Genomic DNA, 21304 nt, shown 5'->3' on the forward strand with positions numbered 1-21304 from the left:
AGAGCGTTTTTAAATCTTCCAAGGGCTGCTCTGTTTCCCATCACGCTGTGGTAAACATCCTCTGTCTTATCTGTCTTTACGCGGCTGCTTCATTTTCACTGCGGAGGATAATTACTGGACAGGATATTCCCCACCAGTGTCAGACTCGCTTCAACAAAAGGAAATGTAAAGATGACAGTTAGAGGAAGTTTAATACTGATGCTTTGTTTTGTGGTTGTACATCTAACTTATAAATACGTTGAGAGGAGTTGTCTTCTTCTCTTCCCAGAGGCCATTGCTGCAGCTCGTTCCCCACATGCTCTTCAACACTGACCAGATAGTCCACAAACAGCCGGCAGCCAATGGCAAAGGTTCTGTTTATTCCAGAGAGACCGTGTGTTGACTCAGAAGGGCCTCTTTGGATGGAGCAACAGCCCGTCAATGATTAAACTATCAATCCTGGTTTGGGACAAATTAAGGATTTTAAAGAGTGGAAGAATTTTGATTTAGTGTAGTACACAGAGGCGGCAGGTACGCTGAGGTATGATAGAGCCAATGTAAACATATGTGGTGTGGACTGGCACCGCACACTGAAGTGACATGATGAGAGGGCTTTGATAGGTTCAAGGACAAGGTTCAAGGCTCTCAGTGCTTATAAAAAATATTATAAAAGGTAAGAAATAATCCAAAATATTTCAGTGAAAGGAAGACACAAATAACATGATAAACAAATACAAAAGATTAGGCGTGTAGCAGCACACTGAGATGTATGCTCCATGGGTGATGTTTGTGGGATTCCTCGTCTGCTGGAAAATTCATGAGGCAGCCTCTTCTCTTGGTGAGATAAAGAGGGTTTTTTGGGGGGGAGGGGGGGGCTGACATGGACAGGAATGGACAGTTTAATTAATAACCACCATCCATTTCTCCCTGACCTCAACCACTCACACATGCTCTCACTGGAGCGCAGACACACAAGCAGTTTAATGTTCATTATATTGATTTAGCTCTAACTCGCAGTGTGGATATCCGAAACAAGGCTGAAAAAGAGGAAAGTTATCCAGAAGGAATTCAACATCAGCCGTCCGGGATACGGTAAGAACTACGAGATCGAGCGTGATCATATTTCTCTTTTTCCAGTGGCAAACAGGTGACTTCTACGAGTCCGCCGTGTGCCACTGTGTCTGAGGTATGTTCTGCTGCTGTGTGGGTTGTTAGAGGGGACCGGAGGTTTTATGAGTCCATGTGGGTTGCTTTTGGATCTCTGGGGAAATTACATGAAGTTAATTAAAAACAAGTGTGGCAGATGAAGTCTATAAAAGTTCAGTTTCACATGTGACCATGTTGTGGCCTTCAAAGCAGTGTGGCCATGGTGTCTGTATTTTATCTCTACAATACAGGATTTACCATGCTATAAAATGAGCTGTACGTCATGACTTGCATACATTATATATAGCCTACTAAATTACATGAAAATCCTATAACATCCTGTTGAGTACAATTTATACTTGAAAATGTTTAACATCAGGATATATATAAAAAGAGTCTTTCAGTGACCTGCTCTAAGGGAGGCCTTGTTGCGGCCTCACCCTCATCCTCCCCCCCCCCCCCATCAGGCAGCTACTGAACATCTCACCCCTGTGTGGGAGAGCTGTCACATGTGTTAATGCAGAGACTACATGGCTGATGTTTAATTACATTGCGGTGCAGGTTTCAGAGGATCCTGCAGACCTGTGAGAGTGTCCAGAAGAAATTCACCATGGGTCACTCCTCACACTCTTTTTATCCTTTTTACAGAGGTAAACAGAGGCTTGCTGCTACTCTGTGGCCCAGTCCAACTTTTGTTTTCTGAGTTGGTGCCCGACGACCCTCCTGAATGAATGAGTGGGTGGGCCCCGACATCAATGTGGTGGGACAGCTGGAAATCCCACCCAGCGATGAATTCTCCATCCCAGAGAGCTCACACTTGTTTGGTAAGTCTACGCAGCCTGAACCAGCTCAGACAGACACAACACAAGACTACATAGGAGCCACAAAGTGTTGACGTAAGCTTAATGCTAACATGCTTTCAGAGACAACATTAATGTGCTGGTGTTGCAGTTATAATGTAAACGATTTACTATCTAAGTTTAGTGTATTAACATGCTAACCATTTATATTTAGCACCAAACACAGCAGACGCTTGTGGGAGTTTCATTAGTTTAGCATTAGTTTTGGACCATAGACTATAATTGACATAGCATCTTTGACGTCACCCATTGGTTAGCCAACCGCCTTTTTGAAGCCGCTGGAGAGGAGCGAGGGGTTTGCAAACACCAAGTTATCAGAGCTATTCAGTCCATGCCCGTGACTAGTTGGTTCGCAGGCAAATTAGCCAGTTAGCCATCTTGTTTCCCACAGAATGAGATACTTTCTGTGATGGTTGCTAACCAGAGTTTTTTATTTTAAACACTGGAGATGCTAAGGGAGCTTTTGGAGCATAGCCGTCTCGTCGCTCACTCGACAACATTTCTATTGAGAGAGTGAGGTTGGTGAACAACACAGGATAAAGCCAACAACCTCCCTGACTCCTATGCACTGGCTGCTGCACATAAATACTTAATTGAGTAACACTAAAAGCTAACAAGCTAGGTACAGAAGCAGACACCGATACCTACTAATGTGTGCTCACATATAAATAGTATAACACAATATTGTCACTGATTAAAAGAAGACTTCTTGGGTGGTCTGTTAGTACAATTAGCGGCATAGCAAGCCATATTATTCTTCCGATATCTGCATGAAAAAAATCGCCCAAAAGGCATCAACTAAAACATACCACGGGTTAAGTTCAGTGACTGAATTAGCTCAGGTGATGCCAATCAGACATCCAGCAGCTTCCACCTGTCAATCAAAGTCATCATGCCCGTAATTATGCATACCTTTAGGTCTTAATATAATGCACACAGGTGAGTTGTTTAAAAATGGGTTACAGTTATCATGAAAACAGCTGCAGAGACCAAAACCGTTTTTTTGTACCAGGCTGTAAACATGTTTAATTCTGGTGTAGTTGGGGATATCATTTTGAAGATCTCAGTTTCGTTCTCTTTGGTGGCACCTGTGGCGATAAACGGTAATTGCGGGAGCACACTTGCCAGATATCCAGACAATGTTTTCAAGTCCATGGTTGGCTCCGGTTGTAACTCTTGATTTTTACTGGCTGACGGTCGCTTTCCTTTTTAGACTGTTTGCCTTCATCTGAGCATCGAATTTGTTGCTTTGGATTTTCACTTATTTTTGAGGTTGTATCTGTAGTCAACGATCTTTTCTTTGTTTGTTCAGCCATAGTAGATTACTGTTTACTCGCAACACTTGTAGAGACCGGAAATGCAGCCGCTTAGCTCCGCCTACCCTCTCTGGCAGACCAACCACTGCTGGGTGATGGAAAACACGTCACTAACTGGGCGGCACTTGTGATTTTTTACCACAGACACCCAGTCCGTAATACTGCAAATGCAAAGGCTTTCATCAGTGGGCCATAGGCTCAATCTCCATTGTGTTACCTCATTCTGCAATAGATAGTGACTTAACAAACATTTATTTAAATGAAAATCTTTGAGATTATCACTTTAATATGATGATAATAGGGACTGACTCACTTTTGGAGCCAGCCTCAAGTGGCCACTTGAGGAACTACAGTTTTGGCACTTTCTCCAGGGGTGTGGCCTGGAGGTTGCGGTTTGTTTTTGACAAATTGAACTTTCGACCTGATTGCAACGTTAGGTGAAAACTTTGCTGATTAATAAAATTATACTTATTGCTTCTGAGGGAAACATGATGTCTGCACCACCTGTCATGGAAACCCTTCCAATAGTGTTGGACTGACATGTCTCTAGCTTGCTGCTGTCTCCCTCCTATGCATAGAAATCTATTCAAGTATTATATATATCAGGAGAAATACTGTGGTGTGAGGCTGATCTGTATATTTATTGTAACAACAACCAATCACACACCTCCTGTTCTAGTGTGACTGCTCGAGACACACCTCCAAATAGTGTTGTAAAACCTTTACACCACGTGCTGCGCTCAAGAGTGAAAACTAGCCGACAAGGAAGTTAAATAGAAAGCTTAAAATAACTGAAATTCCCGGCTCCTGTCACTTTAAGAGGATGTAGTAGAAGTTAGAGCAAATGAGTTTTTCGGGGCGTCTTACAAAAAATGTCATGATACATCTGTACTTCAAAAACAACAGCGACAGCTTCTGTAGTAAATCTGACTTTAGTTTTAAAGAAGCTAAATAAGCAGAGAGAAATAAAATCACATAAATCACATAATTGCTGTTACTAGTTCACGTCCATTAATAAACTGGAGCCCCAGCACACAGTAGCAGCCAGCTGGTAGCATTGACTTCACTCATCAGCCAGCTACTTGTAATGATGTAAAGAAATGTGACTGCGTGGTTAATGAGTAGCTGTGGCAACCTTTGTTCCTCTAGGGATTTCTTAAGCAAGAGCCGTCGTAGTTCAGAACTTCATATGCTGTTCTCAGGTCTTTAGAGGAAGCTTTCCCCTCTGGAGACATAAATGGAAGATGAATCGTTGGTGAGAGGTAAAGGAAGGACTGATCTACAGAACACAGCTGGACTGTCGGGTTCAGAGCGTAACGTCTCTGAGTAGTTTGTGTGTCGGTCACACGGAGATGGCCATGGTCCAGACCAAGCCTTCAAGAGGTCAGTGTTACATGTACTTACAGATACTGCAGTGTTGGTTGCTTTGACAACAGATTTGACCCTTGCACAATAACGGGATCATCGGAGTAGGAGTAGAGTAGACACATGGTCTGTGAAATGGTTCGAATCACCTTTGTGCTGCTTTTAACTATAATGTCACATGTAGCACAAACTGTCAACTTGTTTGGAGTTGAGTTACATGTCTTTCTGACAGGCACAGTGTGCTCAGCTGTTAATCATTTATGGGTTTATAGTATGTGTTGTGTGTGTGTGTGTGTGTGTGTGTGTCCGACTGCTGCTGAGACACTCTCCGGTCTAACAAGCTTCAAACAGTTTTCCTTATCAGAATAAAAGCTTTAATGATCATAAGCATCGTGTTGCACAGACCGTCAAGGCTGAGACAAAAGTGTGACTTTGACATTAATGAAAATAGATCTCCTTTTGTATGTTTCTGATAAGCAACCAGTCCATATTGTTAAAGCTAGAATAACACTCCTTATTAAAAGTTGGTGACATGACTACCTGTAATGGGAAAAGGGTCCCTTGAAGCGATGTGACCTTATATTGACCAGATTCTGCTGCCCTCAATTCAACTGTGTGTTTTAGCATCTTTCAGGTATTTGTTTTGGTTCTCTGCCTGACAACTTGACTGATTTAGTTTTGGTTACCCAGATATATCAGCTAGCTGGGGCTGCACGGTGGTGCAGTAGTTAGCACTAGAAGGGAACTAGTTCAAACTCCACTTCGGACGAAGTGGGTCTTTCTGTGTGGGTCTTTCTCTCAGACTTCCTCCCACAGTCCAAAGACATGCTCATTAGGTTCACTGGTGGCTCTAAATCGGCTGTCGTGAGCGGGAAAGGTTGTCTGTCTCTGCGTGTCAGTCCTGTGATTCACTTGCCAGGGTGCACCCCGCTTTTTCACCCGATGACAGCTGGGGTTGGCTGCCAGTCGCGACCCTGAACAGGATAAGCTGTATAGATAATGGATGGATGTTTTCCGCTAAAAATCTGTGATAAACACACGCAGGAAGACCCCGCACTAAAACATCACACAAAGTTAGCAACAAGCTGGTGGAGCTAAAGAGCAGGATAATTCCATCATGAGCAACAGGGCCAAAAACACCTCAAAAATTGTGAATATTGAAGTTGACTTTTGCCAGTAGGCCAGAAACACATCAACCTGAAGTGATTAAATCGATGTTGTGTTTAAAGCCAACATATTTGGTATAGATCAACATTTACTGGTGCAGGACCTTAACACATCCAATGGTATTTGACGGCTTACTGACAAACTTGATTACTCCAAGACATCTTATCTTAATTAAGTAACTTTACTATTTATGAAAGTCTGACCTTGAAAACAGTGTTTTGGTCAGAACTTAAGGTCCATTTACAAACCTTCAAAGCTTTAACCACATCTCATGATCTTCCTCAGCATAGTGAGAGTACTCTGCTGTCGTGATGATAGCTTCAGCTGTCTTTATCTGGTTCCATACTTATGCCATGTAATGATGACTAAGCTATCTCCGTTTTGGAGGCCACAAAATGCCATTTAAATGAGGAAAAGCGAGTAAGTGTACCTTGAGTTATCTTCTGTACACGCTGTTTTGAAGCACTTTCATCATCCCTCTCCTTATTTGTTCTCAGATATTCTGGCAGATCAAGGCAGTCCTCTCCTGCATGATCCGGACATCCTACCCTTCACCGGCTATCCCAGCATGCAGTACCAATCCATGGAGCCAGCCATGTCTTCCACAACATACTACTCCAGTCAGAACTACTACCCTCAGTACAACGGGGACGAATGGTACTCACAAACGGGGATATATGAACTGAGGAAAGGACCCCTGGAGGTCAGCTACGAGGCTGAGATGGAGGAGACGTCTGCGGTGGTGCCTGCCGTGTGCAAGAGGACCCGGCACATGTCGCAGGCCGGAAGGGTCAAAGGGGAGGAACTGTGTGTGGTGTGTGGAGACAAGGCCTCCGGATACCACTATAACGCTCTCACCTGTGAGGGATGCAAAGGTGAGAGAAGATGCACCGGAGCAACTTAAATATGATAAGAGTTTTTATCACTCCCCGATTTGATTGATTGCATTTTCTACACTTTATTTAACAATTCAGAACCAACAAACTGCGACTCCAACGCAGACGAAAGTTCTTTGGTCATGCACAGTAAGGCAGTCAGCGAGGGCAGAATAAGAGGGCTTTCACATTAGGGACCCGGGCCAGGATCCGAGTACACTTGATCCCAAAGGCCAGTTCGTTTGATTAGTGTGAACACTGTGTACTGTACTCGGGCACGGTTCTTTGATCCACTTGAAAAGGTGGTCTCGAGTACGGTTCATGTGTACATGGGTACGGTACGCATCAGATGTGAAAGCAAACTGTACCAAAACACGGACGTGGACTGCTTTTTATAATGTCCATCTCATCCTCTGAACTGCACAGCCAGAGCTGATACTGTAGGAATGTAGGTGAGAGGGTCGTTCTTGAGATTTTCTTCAAAATATCAATAATAGTAGGCAAAGTGGGAATTTTGACCAATTAGGGCAGGGATGGCATAATGTGTGAATTTTGGCAGCTTTTTTTAGTCTTAGCCTTCAGACGAAAAAGCTAATTAGTTTTAGTCACGTGTAGTTTTAGTCGACGACAACTCAAAACATTTTAGTCCCGTTTTAGTCAATAAAAAGTAATCACATTTTAGTTATTAATTTTAGTCAAAACGTTTTCTCTCTTGAGAAAATATGTCCCCCCCTCCCCCGTCTCCCTTCTGGTAAAATTTACACTTTATTTCCAGCAGAGCATCCATAAAAGAACAATGAAGACACAGCAACTAAACATTACTTCTCATGCAAACAGTCTGACTGAAGCAGACAGCCGATGATCGATCCTTTTTGTGCAGAAGAATGTCAAATGATGCGTTAAAGGCCCCTCTTTCTGTGAGCGTGCTCAGAGCCTGAAGCAGAGAGCCTGGCTTAACAGAGAAAGTTCATGCCCACCTTCGTGATTCCTGTCATCCCTGACTGATGCTTCAGGCTTTAAAATATTGCGGATGTTAAATGTCCGACAGTCCACCTCTAACATTTTAGTCCCGTCTCGTTTCGTTAACGAAAACAAAGCATACGTGTCGTCAGACTTTTTATTATCAACAATCTATTTTAGCTCGTCAGCGTCACGTCTTTCTCATGGTAAAACGACCGTTGACAAACATTTTTGGTCATAATTTTTGTCAACGAAATTAACACTGGCATTAAGTATGTGTGCGCACACAAGTCTGGCTCCTCTCATCATATCTAGGCTACTTGAACTATGAACATTACAATACACACAGTTGTTACACCTCATGTGGTATAGGTTTTAAGATTAAAACATCTGCCATGCTTCATACTTCAAGGACTCAAAACGAACATGTATCATCGACATCAATACGCTACAAAAGGCTTCTATCTGCCCGACAAGTTGTTGAATTTAAGTCCCAAATCTGACTTGCCAGATAGCCAATCAAAGTTTAGGGTTATTCGGTAGCCAATCAGATTTCAGGGAGGCCCCTGCCACCCCAGACCACCCACTGCACACACCTCTGTCTGGAAAGACGCTGCTTCCAGGTAGATGATGTGATGTAACAGATGAAGGCTGCAGCAGTGTTGAATGAGCTTTATCATTATTGTCATTAATTGTTGACTTGAGAGATTTTCAAGACATCTGAGAGACATTAAATCCATTTCATTTGTTGTTAAAACGAGAGCTCTGTTGATTCATATAAGGCCTGACTGAGGAGCAGGTAAGGGACAATCCTTACCGTTTATCGTTTTGTCAGGAATTTGCTTCCTGTTTGTGTGCTAGAGGTAAAACCAAGTTAAGGGATGTTTAATTGTTCTTTACAGTTATTACCACCACAGCTGTGCCCTGTTGCATAATACTGTTGGATCCATATAACGTTGTATGCCAGCGGAAGGCCGTAAAAACTAATCACTGTGACTTTCTGAACTGAAGAAAAGATTGATCCCATTCAAAGGGAGCAAAGGATCTATGAGGAAATATTCCAGTAAAAGCACAACTTTACAACCTCCTCCATGTAAAACTGATGCTTCAGCTCCTCAACATGTTTTTATGACAGGGTAATTCTGCTGTGATTCCTGCCAAACCACAGGTTGAATAGGTTTGAGTGTAATTCCACACTGTGAGCCAGACAATGCCAGCAGCGCAGCAGCCGGGCCGTCCTGCCATTCGACTGAGAAAAGGCTCGGGTCTACCTGGTGCCGCTGCCAGATTGGGTTCCCTCTCAGCTTACTGCTGCACAATGCACGAGCAACCTGAGCTCCGCTACGCTAACGCGTGTCATTCTGCTTGATGTCGTCTGTCAGAATGTCTAATAACTGTTCCAAGGTTATTCTGTGTGTGCGCGCGTGTCTGTGTGTGTTTTGCTCTGTCGCTCTCCCTCTCTCTCTGGATCATTGCCAGCTGCGTTCAGCAGAGTGTAACCTGCACATTTTCATCACCTTGTCGTTTAAAAACAGCTTTCAATATTTTCATACTAATTGTGGATAAAATGACGATGTGTAAGTGGTTGCATGAACCCGCAGAACATTCTTCACCTGAAAGATTTAGCATCTTATTTTTTTTGTATTTCCATCCTGCAACTTACAGACTGAACCAGTGTGTTGGTTCAGTCTGTAAGATCTCATCAGTGTGTTTCTGGAGCTCGAGACCAGCAGGCAGCTGATTTTAGCTAAAAAGTTAACTCACTTTACATTTCTAGCTAAGCAGCAAACAGCAGGCGGAGTAAAGCTGGTGAATATAGTGGAGCGTTTAGCAGCTAAAGATTTTAATGGAGGCAAAAAGAGAGTTAAAATATGAGTGATTACTGGAATTACCTTCATTAGGTTGCCAGCAATCTCGGATTGCCTCTGGGGACAACGGTGAACATGCCTGGGCATGTAGCCAGCGGTTAGCGATAAACGACTTCCAGTCAGGACTTCCTTTGCGGTGTGCTGCATTGTTTACAGAAAAATATTTTCTTCTGATTTACTTTAATGAACGGGTCTTACCTGTTAAAAATGCAAGCTGTGTCAGGTCTGTCCTCAAGAGGAGAAGACAACAACTTTTAAAATGCTTATTTGGTGAAAGGAGGTCGGATTGATCATTTCTGATGCATTCAAGGAAGTCGGGAAATCTATGGAATGGAATTTATCTCAAGTCGCATTTTTAGATCTAGAACAGATTGTGAGCTGTTAGCATGCAGATGTGTGTTTACAGAGATTAATAAGAAGCTAATACATCATCAGACAGCTGCTGATTGGAGCCGGGATGTTATTATGGTGATGACGTTGCTCTCTCAGAATCAGAATCAGAAATACTTTATTAACCCCTGGGGGGGAAATTCAGGAGAAAACTCTCCACCCGGACTGTTCCTCCTGCATACGGCGCAGCCTGCTGATGCGTGATTGGTCAGTAGTACTCGGACTACAAGTGTTGTACGAACAGAAACCAGAATCCCCGTTCCTGCCTACAGATTCTACATTTCTATGGAAAATCTGAGATTAGGTTGCGATAAACACGACCCTCCTATTGATTGATAATGTCCAAACTGATGGATGTTTACATGAGCAACTTTATGCTAACAAATGCACCATTTCAAAGTAAAATCAGTGCACACTGATATGCAGAATGAACCCTTTCATAGTGCTGTATTATAATATGTATTTATCATTATCGTAGTATTACCACTGACGCAAGCAGACTTTTGCTGTTTGTGTTAGTTGAGGTAGCTAATTTACTTTACACAGTGTTATAGCCTAGTCGGATTTATCTATTTGTGTTTTTATTCTTTTAAATTGGCTGTTGCCTTTATTGGTAGGACAGTGGATAGAGTCATTGACATGTGGCAAAGGGCCGAGGGTCAGAGTTGAACCCGGGACCGCTGCGCTGAAGACTGTACGTGGGACACACCGTCTAACTGCTGAGCTACACAGGCGTCCCGTAGTTGAATTGAAAGATTTCATTATATTCAAAAGACAAATGCGTTTTTACATACAACCAATCTGCAAAGTTTAAACACAGCTGGCATTAATTATATTTAGAAAAAGTAGCATTTAAGTAGCATTAAACAGAAACAAGTACCTGCTGGGAAATATCCTTGAAGAGAGTACTTTTGTGGATGTACTTGGTTACTGTTCACCGCCGTCATCAGAACATACTGTGTGTAAAGCGTCTTCTGTACCTGGCTCGTGATAATACCTCGTTTTGTTAACCATGTGCAGGTTTCTTCAGACGGAGCATAACAAAGAATGCCGTGTACAAATGCAAGAGTGGCGGAAACTGCGAGATGGACATGTACATGCGCAGGAAATGCCAGGAGTGTCGGCTGAGGAAGTGCAAGGAGATGGGCATGCTGGCTGAATGTGAGTATCACTGATTATTAATGGATTTCTCTTCCTGTTAAAGACTACAGGATGTTAAAAAAAACCCACTGTGCATCATTTTAAACTGGCTTGCGTCGTCCATACACACACACTGTGTGTTTTGTCAGGAGAGGCTGTCAGAGGCTGTCGGGGTGAGCCCTCATTTTCCATTCTGACACGGCCTGTTGGATTGTACTGAGGGGTTGAGTGTCACATATCACACAAAAGAAAGGTGCAGCTTTTGTTACTGTTACAGGAATAGAAGCGGTTAAAGCAGCTTTAGCTCCAATTAGGAAAAATCAACACCTTCAAAATGGCTGCTGTTGTTTAAAGGAACCTGTAATGTGTGTTGTTCGCCTTAAAAGCTATCTTAACACGTTTGGCTGTGTCAGAAGGTAGTGGTCTGTATTTTCATAAACCCTGCAAACCTCAGTGTGAAAACAGAGCCTGTAAATGTGAGCTCGGAGTCTCCGGAGGATTACTAGTTATTTGGTCTATTAGGAGCTGTCAGTTTAAAGAGCAGGAGGACGGATTGGACTCCTGTTGCTCATGAATAGTGCAGGGAAGTTGTGATGAATATTGCAGGGCAGCATTCATGAGTCGACCTGCTGGTGACATAAGAGCTCAACAAGAGAGACTTTGCTGGTCAAAGTGTGAAAAGACGGATGATTATTAGGCTGATTTCTGTCTTAGTGATATGATTACGTGCCTTCTTGTTCGACTTACATTCATGCTTGATTGGTTGAACAAGTTATAGTTGTGCAGCAGAAAAAGTAGAGCAGGCATACATGATGTTAAAATCTGAGTCTTTGATTAAGTGTCCCGCTCCTCTAGTAATTCTATTTGTTCAAACTTTGATGAATGAAAACGAATGCTGTTGAATAAAGCGCTGCGAGGTATTTAACACACATAGTGAAGCCTTCATCACCGCTGGCAGGCCTGCTGACAGAGATCCAGTGTAAGTCGAAAAGGCTGCGAAAGAACACCAAGGCCTCCCCGGGGCCGATGACCGGAGACGAGACGGAGGGAGCGGACATCGCGGACAGCAAACAGGTCACCTCGACCACCAAGCTGTCAAAGGTAGCCTCTGCCGTGTCTCCAACTTTGCGCTTTTTTATTTACCCACTCACTGTCTGTGTCTCCAACTATTTTATTTCCCCATATTCCATATTTGTGTCGTATGAACAAGTTTTCTGTTTGTTTCCAGGAAAAAGTTGAAATCACCAAAGAGCAGCAGTCGCTCATAAATGTCATCGTGGATGCTTACAACAGACATCAGATTCCTCAAGATGTGGCCAAAAAACTGGTAAACTATAGATCTTTAAACTGTACTTCTACTTAAACTATTTAAGATTCCTGATATAAAGAAATAAAGATCAGAAATGGGGGCGCTGGTTTAGCTCAGTGGGAAGAGCAGTCGCTACTAGAAGAAGCAGCCACAGGCCCTCAGCCCTTTGCTGCATGTCGCCCCCCACTCTCCTCTCCCCATATTTCCTGTCTCTTGTCAGCTGTCCTATCTAATAAAGGCAAAATGGCCCAAAGAATAATCTATTAAAGCTGCCACATTTGGACCATTTGTCTGATTGTTTCCGCTTCTTGTTTAACCTCCAGCTACAAGATCAGTACAGCGCGGAGGAAAACTTCCTCCTTCTGACGGAGATGGCAACAAGTCAAGTTCAAGTTCTGGTGGAGTTTACCAAAAATATTCCAGGTATTAATCTGTTAGAGAGAATCCTGACACACTGCTACCATGAGATCATAACAAATGAGTGACGGGTGTGATGCCTCCCGCAGGGTTTCTCTCTCTGGATCGAGAGGATCAGATCGCTCTGCTGAAGGGTTCGGCTGTGGAGGCCATGTTTCTGCGCTCGGCTCAGGTGCTCAGCAGAAAGATGCCCAGCGGACACACAGAGGTTTTGGAGGAGAGGATACGTAAGAGCGGTGAGTCAGCTGGAGCGATATGTGGAAATGTAAGCCTCTCTCTGCTACACCGTACCGCACAACCTGCAGAGCTCAGACTGTGTAACCACAACAATCGTCTTTCGTCACTCAGAATGATGCTCCCATATCTTTACTGTTATATCAGACAGAATAACGCCCTTCATGAGTCTGAGTCGTTGAGTAGCAGCAGGCCGCTCAGGCAGCATCACCACATTTTGAGTTCCCCCTGCAGCCGAGCAGCCAGTTCCAGTCGGATCTTCCTTTAATTATTGATCTGCCTGATCTCTGTGATGCAGCTGGGAGATGCGTGCTGACCTGTTGATCTCTGGCAGGGTGTTGGTTACACGTGCACGCACACCCTCACTGGGTACAGTTTCACTTTGCGTGGTGTGTGTGTGTGGGGGCGTGCTGACGGGTCAAAGGGAGCATCTAAGGAAACTCAGGTCTTAAGTGGCCTTGGGTTTATTCTTTAACACACACATATAAGTTGTTTCTAACATGGGGAGGTTTTCCTCTTCCGTCTCTCTCCTGGTGGTTTTAGAGATCATTTATATTAATGTGAGGTGTCATTATGTCAACCAGGCTGGACAGTTAGACAGACAGCGGCAGTCCCTCAGCGCAGCTCTGGTGTGAATGGTTGGGATGAGAGATATTCACACTAAAGGCCAGTGTGGGGGAATAAGTGAGCAGAGCTGTCTGAAGAGAGCATTGTTTCTTATCTAAACATCGAGAGGCCTTTTGTCCTCTTCTCTCCCTCTGAGCCCCTCTGGCATTTCTGAATGTGTGATGATGAGCCCGGGCAGACAGGCAGCCTCTGCCAGTTTGAAGAGTGAAGTCGGAACTGTTGCCAGTGTGGCGGCTGAATGCAAACATTTAAGATGACTAAGAGAACTTTAACGTTCCCTTATGAGGGACAGCAGGGAAGTTTTGTACAAGTTAACGACCAGAAAATATTTGATTAAAGCTGTTAAGATTTAATGCAATTAAATTACATCACTTCTGACCTTTTATGCTCCTCCTCTCACATTTTCTTTCCTCCTCTCTCTCTTCTTTTCCAGTTCTTTTTAACACTCGTCTCAGTAAAGTACAACGCACCCTTAACCTCTCAGTTAGTGGTTGAACCTTTGAGTTATCAGCGTGATCAACTGTTAATCGTTGTATTGCCTATTAAGCATGACAGCGCTTTAAACACACAACCTTTGTGAAATGTGAAAACACTGCAGAGTTATAATATTACCACAAGCAGCTCAGGTCTGAAAGTTACCGTGTAAAAACACAGAGGATAAACTTTGAATATGTATTTCTTTAATTATTGTGAATTTTATGATGACATTTATAGGCAAGGAGAAGTACAGAATAGGACATTTTTTGCAGTGCATTTGTGCAGACTGTGATGTAAGACAAGCTCCTTCTACTTTTTCCTCTTCTTCCTTCTGTAATATTCTACACACACGTTTTACACATAGACTATAAAAACATGGACGACATAACAGCTCCCTAAAAGTGAAGCCAAACCCTCTCTATCGCCCCCTGCTGATTGGCTGCAGTATAGGTCATAAAGCCCGCCTCCTCCATGTTAACAGATGGCACATGAGTCAAACTGTAAAATCGAAATACATGCCAAATAAATGTTTCTCAAACATGGTTTCTGTCATTATAGTTAGTTCTTATCATGCTGATTTATGTCCATGAGTTAATTTTTCTGACAAATTTGTTTTTAATTAGTTATTTGATGCTGTCAAAAGGATGATTGACAGCTCTGTTGACCAATCCGGCTCCTGCAGTCGATCTGTTCCTGATTAGCAGAGTAGAGGAGGAACGGTGAGAGGAAACGTGACTAAAACAATCACTACAGTCATTGAAGTTTACATATCTGTAAACGTCAGACCAACCTGCTGTTAAATAAGTCAACATGCGGGATCTTTGCTGTTTTTCAGGAAGTGTGTGTTATGGTTAGCAGAAGTGGCTACAGCGGTTCCACCCGCTGATCTCTACTGCGCAGCTCTGACTCCAAATGATCCCACCATCGCAAGATGGCAGCGCCTGTCCCGGGGGCTATTTTGGCTTCAATTTAGTACAATGAGAGCAGATGTAGATGCGTCGTCCATCTATATATACAGTCAGATATATCTACACTCATTATAACAGCTTTTTGTCTTGCTAAAACTACCAGTATTCACTCCTGTCACGTCCGGCGGCCGAAGCGATCCACTGGAGCAGTTTTAAAAGGGTTTGAACCAACTTGTCATTTACACACCTGAACATATAGAAGACAGGAATTCCCCTAAATGAATCTGTTTTTCTCCTGCAGTGCTTCTTTTGCGTGTTTGAGCCTTGTATGTCTGGACGAGGACATTGTTAATTTAGTGCTGTATGTGTGAAAAAACTACTAATCGTACCAGCTCATATAGGAAACTTGCTTGTATCAATGCACTATAGATATCTTTGACTGATATGTTTGTTATTTTTTCTGCAGGCATATCAGAGGAATTCATCACACCCATGTTCAACTTTTACAAAAGCATCGGAGAACTCCACATGGCACAGGAGGAACAGGCTCTCCTCACCACTGTAACCATCCTGACACCAGGTGAGCCACCGTCAACAGCTTTTATTTTGAAAAGACACCATTTTTTTCTGTAATCATTTCACCCATCTATTTTGTGTCTGTCATCCCATCACCTCTCCAGATCGGCCTTACGTGAAGGACCAGCCGGCTGTGGAGCGGCTTCAGGAGACCATGCTGGACATGCTGAGGAAGCTGTGTGTGCTGCAGCATCCACAGGAGCCGCAGTACTTTGCTCGCCTCCTGGGCCGTCTGACAGAGCTGAGGACACTCAACCACTACCACGCAGAGATGCTCACATCCTGGAGAACAAACGACCACAAATTTACCCCCCTGCTCTGTGAGATCTGGGACGTGCAGTGATGCAAGTGGAGACATAGGGACGACGACATGAAAGAGACGGGTCGACGACTTATGCACGCAGATTTATGTTGGACACACGACCACGTTGCCCCATGTGCTGGCTGACCTTGATGGCAACAGTGATGAGTTGACTAGATGAACGGTTTATTCTTTGTGTTTATCCTGCTCATGGATTTTATATTTACTGTGTGATTCTTGAGACTTGAGACGTCCTGTATAACCAGCGTGATTAGTAAGAAACACTGGAACTTTTTCAAAGTAAAGCTGGTCCTCATAAGAAGTGTAAAGTTGAGAATACTTTGAGTTAAATAAAGGGTTAATTTTTTTATTTGTAAAAGTCATAGCACTTACTTATTGTACCTGCTGTAAATATGCAAAAGCTGTATGTTCTGCCTCAATAAATAAGAAGATAACGAGGAACAAGGTTCACGTTGGAGCGTTCTTAAACTGTTCTTCTCACACAGACCGAGGAAACAACCGTACAGGAGTATCAAGGTAACACAGGAGTTCACTTTTTATGTCTTTTTTTTGCCAACATTTGACCCTCTTTGAATATTTTACATCAGTGGGGTTTCATAGAAAATGCGTCTCAAAAACAGGCCTGTAACTGTGTTTTTGCATGTTTTAGCCAATTCTCCCTTTTAGATAATATTTAAAATTACTGTTGACCATTTTAGTGTGTACCATTACAGTCAGGGTAACTGGAGGGACCCACTATTCATAATTAATTTTCTGTCTTTCTTGGAGTGGAGACACCTTGCATACTGCTGTTACTGCTGTAATTTATGTGAAAGGATCAGTACCTATGGCACCATCCCTTGACGTAGACGGTCAGGAAGTAACAATAGGAGAGAGTGTATGACTATTTTGGTCAATGGTTTCATACATGTTCTGTAACAAAATATCTCAAAGCAAAAACCATATCAGACGAGGGGCCCGGCGTAAATATGTGTTAAACGTGAGGGTCTAACTTGTCAGTTGAGGGCTCAAACTGTTAGTTAATGAAAAGCAGTAACAGTTTCTACCCCAACTTTGCATTTCAGTGCAGACATAATAAACTCAAAGTGATTTACTTTCTCCTGTTGTGTGCATCATCCATCCATCCATCCATCATGTATACCGCTTATCCTGTTAAGGGTCGCTGGGGCCGGAGCCTATCCTAGCTGTCATGGGGCGAGAGGCGGGGTACACCCTGGACTGATCACAATCACAGGGCTGACACATAGAGACAGACAACCTTTCACGCTCACATTCACACCTGCGGGCAATTTTTGAGTCACCAGTTAAACAAATTTCTTTGGACTGTGGGAGGAAGCCGGAGTACCCAGAGGGAAGCCCGGCATGCACGGGGAGAACATGCAAACTCCACACAAAGGCCCACTTTGTTTGAGCTAGGAACCTCCTAGCTGCGAGGCGACGACACTAACCACAGCACCAACATGCAGCTTTCAGTGCAAACAGATTGCATCAACAAAGAAAGAAGAAGAGGAAACATGAACTTTTAAATTCATTAAAGTGTGTGAATTTATTTATTACCTTAATGAAATGAAGATTATACATCAAACAGATGCAGAAAAGTTTATCGACAATATAAAAGTTCCATAATAAGACTATCCCCTCTGACATGACCATGATGTATCTCTAAATCTAATTTTTACAGTAAATGTTAATAAACTATACATCATTTACATCATATTTCTTTGCATGCAATAATACTTTTTACATGTAAAATTTTTTAATACTTCTACATTAAAGAACTGTGAAAGTAAACATAATTTAAATACTAAACCAATGAATTGTCTGTGATGTCTTACAGCTAATTGCACGTTAAGGACAAAATAACCTTGTTGCATGCTGGTTAGTGTCCTACATTGTGTCCTAGCGCCCTCTTGTGGTGCTAATTATAGCAGTGCAGGTGATAATTTGGCAACAAATGTTTCCCTATAACTATTTAGTGTATAAAAAATGTAAAAAAGCAAAGAAACAAAGCAGTTAATATACTTACACTACACTGATAACAGATTCAGAATGTTTTCTGCTGCATCCACATAGAATAACCTACAGACTTTCTACATAAACATCAGATAATTGGTCTATTTTGTTAAACTTTAGGGTTACACATTTAGAGGTGAGTTCTGTCCAGGGGGGTGGGAGGTGTGATTGTTTCTGCTTCAGGATAAACCAGGAAGCCAGAGAAGGTGGTATACCTTCCCTGGTTGCTGTAGACGGCGTAGCGCTCGTCCTGCTGACTGTACAGCCACACGCTGTCGCCACGGCGGAGAGGCAGCAGCAAGCTCTGACTCTGCATCTCCCGTCTCTTTGACGTGTCCTCATCAAACACCATCGCCTGCACCTCGCCCTTCCCGGTCATCAGCTTCACGGAAACAGCCTTGCGAGGGTGTTTCCCCACTGTGAAGGCGAAGAAGTACACGCCGGGGAAGCTGCAGGTGAACAAGCCTGAGGATTTGTTATAATGCCCCCCGATGTTGACATATTCCACATCAAAGGTCAAAGGTGGCTTGTCCTGCTGCCTGCTGCTCTGACCTATGAGTGTAGACGTACGTGCCACAGAGAAGGCAGACCGTGGCTGATCTGAGGTTTGACTTCTGACCCAGAGGTCGGTCTGAGGGGGGCAGTTTTGGAAGGGCAGCCCTGGTGGGGACAGGTGGTTGCTGATGAGGCTGCTGGCGGAGACGTCCGGGTAGACGAGGTAGCCAGAGAAGGTGATGTACGGACCAGCATTGCTGTACAGAGCATACTGCGGACTCTGCTGTAAGAGCAGCCACACTGTGTCCATCTCCTTCATACTGATCATGACGCTCTGGCTCTGAACCTTCCTTCCTTTCTTGCGGTAGTCATCATACGCCATCGCCTGCACCTCCTCTCCGTTCTTCACCAGAATCACAGACAGCATTTTCTTTGGAAATTTCCCCACAGAGAAGGAGAAGTAATAAGCCCCGGGGATGCGACAGCGGAAGTGACCGGTGTCTGGATTGAAGTCCCCTCCAATGTTGACCGTGAGCCTGTTGAAGGTCACGGCCTTCTGCTTGCCTCCCACCACGCTGTTTGTTCTAGTGGCAGAGAAAGCAGAGCGCAGACCTGAAGTCGCTGGAGGGGCATGAAGGGGGGAAACTGGTCTGGAGCAGGCGATCATGATGAATACACATGCCAGGTAGCAGCATGTGCTCCAACGAGCTACAAAGAGAGATTAAAGGAATTAAATTTTACTGACATTGGTCACAGTATTTGATATGTGTTTTCTGTACAAAATTAAAGTTGTTGTTCCAAACGTCAAAGGTCAAGAGATGATTAAAGGTCAAAGTTTGGTGAATACACTTATCTACTAAGAAAATTGATATCACTCTCATGCTTGTCTGTTTAGAAGCTTTCAGCCCGCAGAGGTTAGCTAAGGCTGGAAACAGGGAAAAACAGTTAGCCTAGCTATAGCCAAAGGAAACTAAATTCTCCCGGCTCCAAACTTTTTTTTAATATGTAGGACAATAAAAGTGTAAAATCCAAAAAGTGCTGCGAGGTGTTGGTGGTCACATTTTGTTACTGCTGTATGTACAGAGCCAGGCTAGCTGGCCCTGCCAAGCGGGCACTGTTTGTTGGTACTGTATACTGGTACTGCTTTGTGATGCTAAGATGTCTGTACTACTTCTGATGTTGCTGTCTGATGCTGATGATGTCACATGTGTTGGTCTCAGAGTTTTGGATGTGAAAAAGAATTTCCCCACTGGGGACAATAAAGTCTAATGTCTAAAGTCTGTTGTTACCTATCTTGTTTTAAGCCAAGTGGCCAAGGAAGTAGGTTCCTATTTATTGAACCTATTGAGAGGCACAGGTTTTTACATCTATCTCTCAACATATAACGTATTAAGAGTGTTTCAGGAAATGTTGAGCTTTTGTGTAAACTTGTCTGTTATAAAATATTAATTTTCTCTGACTTTTACATTTTATTTTTGTTAAAATAATATATGTTTAAGGCCTCTTAAAATTATTTCGAATAAAATAATTGAAAAATATACAATGTTCAGTATAATGACAAAGAAATCAATGTCTAAATGCTCATATCCAATGATGACTATAAAAGCAAATTACACGGTAGTGTTTCGGTCAAGTCTTTTGCACCAGACTAACTTTATCCCATAATTCCTGAATATAAAATAAGGAAGTCTGGCCAAGGCCTGTCGAGAAAGATGTTGCCACTCAAATGAAGCACTCTAATGTGGCTGATATTGTCTGTTCACTCTGTGCACTGAGAGAAGGGACTAGATTAGCTGCTGGTTCATCTGTTCTTGTGTTTGTTGAACAATGGAAAATTTTGGAGGGTTAGTGAGGTGGTGCAGAGCTGAATGCTAAAAGATACAACTGCAAAGACTTAATTAAGTAGTTGCAGGAAATCATTTGGTATTGTTATGATGAGAATATAGCCATACAACTTGTAGTTGTTTGAATATATATAGCGGCTATATTCATTTACATTAATAACACTTCTTACTTTGTCATACATTAGAGAGCTTACATTCAAAAGAGCCTTTACATTCTTGAGTTAACAAGCGGAAACTTTGCACCTGTAAGGCAACAAACACGAGTCGTAATCATGGACTCCTATTTTACACCTGGCTGTTTCCTCTGCTGCCTGTAATACACACGTGTTACAAAACACTAATGATAGATAGTAAAGACTGAACTGTGGTGAAAAGGCCAAAATCAAGGTCAGGACATGAATAAGCGGGAGTCACATACTCTCACCATTAGGGTGAACTAGACATTTCAAAATAAGATTTGAGCATTTCAACACAATCATCAGTGGCAACGTATTATATTCTTATAATGTAGAATTTACACTCACCTGTCAAACTCTGCCGGGACAGAAATCTCATGCTGGCTTTCTTCTTAGTCAGTTTAAAAATAAAGCTGCTCTTGGCGTGCTGCAGTGCTGGTGTCAATGTATCATGTCTGACATCCAAAGAGACAATGCTTTTGACCATACAGATATGTCAGGAGGAGGAGCTTCAGACCCTCTCATTCAGCAGCTGTACCGTACGACCTTATTGGCCAGTGGGCGTGTTAGGTCTAATTCATGCTTTGTTTAGTCTAAAACTGTTAGAGTAGCTTTGGGAAACAAAGTTTGGCCGCTCAACTTCAGAGAAACTTTTGCCTCCAAATCACACAATTTAGATCCTGGAGAAATGGATGGTGACGTTGCCAAATAACGTGCTGCAATTTGACGGTTAATTTCAAGTTCTGCTCGTCAGGTGCTGTAATTCACAAATTCACTCTTTAGATGATGCTAGAGTATAAACAAAGTAGGGTAAAGTGACAACTTACCAGTCATAGGACA

General features: G+C 43.0%; 2 protein-coding genes across 3 annotated transcripts; one reads left to right on the plus strand and one right to left on the minus strand.

Moving 5' to 3' along the window:
- The first annotated feature begins 1852 nt into the window (after positions 1 to 1852).
- Positions 1853 to 15957, plus strand: nr1h4 (nuclear receptor subfamily 1, group H, member 4). 2 transcript variants are annotated; one of them, XM_069686590.1, is made up of 9 exons: positions 1853 to 1949; positions 6331 to 6708; positions 10947 to 11087; positions 12025 to 12167; positions 12295 to 12393; positions 12699 to 12798; positions 12882 to 13028; positions 15505 to 15618; positions 15719 to 15957. In XM_069686590.1, exons 1-9 carry the CDS (start codon positions 1853 to 1855, stop codon positions 15955 to 15957), a joined length of 1458 nt encoding a protein of 485 aa, XP_069542691.1. The 2 variants fall into 2 exon arrangements, with proteins under 2 accessions (XP_069542691.1, XP_069542692.1); XM_069686591.1 differs by lacking the exon at positions 1853 to 1949 and adding an exon at positions 4654 to 4684.
- A 2122-nt stretch (positions 15958 to 18079) lies between these two features.
- Positions 18080 to 20843, minus strand: c1qtnf13 (C1q and TNF related 13). Its single transcript, XM_069686592.1, has 2 exons — positions 20813 to 20843; positions 18080 to 19152 (listed from the first exon to the last, which is right to left on the minus strand). The coding sequence occupies exons 1-2, from the start codon at positions 20841 to 20843 to the stop codon at positions 18080 to 18082; spliced, it is 1104 nt and encodes a 367-aa protein (XP_069542693.1).
- Positions 20844 to 21304: the final 461 nt, after the last annotated feature.

Source organism: Semicossyphus pulcher, unplaced genomic scaffold (genome assembly GCF_022749685.1).
Source record: "Semicossyphus pulcher isolate SPU_LCO1_2020_fin unplaced genomic scaffold, fSemPul1.0.p SCAF_8, whole genome shotgun sequence".
In the NCBI taxonomy this organism is placed as follows: domain Eukaryota; kingdom Metazoa; phylum Chordata; class Actinopteri; order Labriformes; family Labridae; genus Semicossyphus; species Semicossyphus pulcher.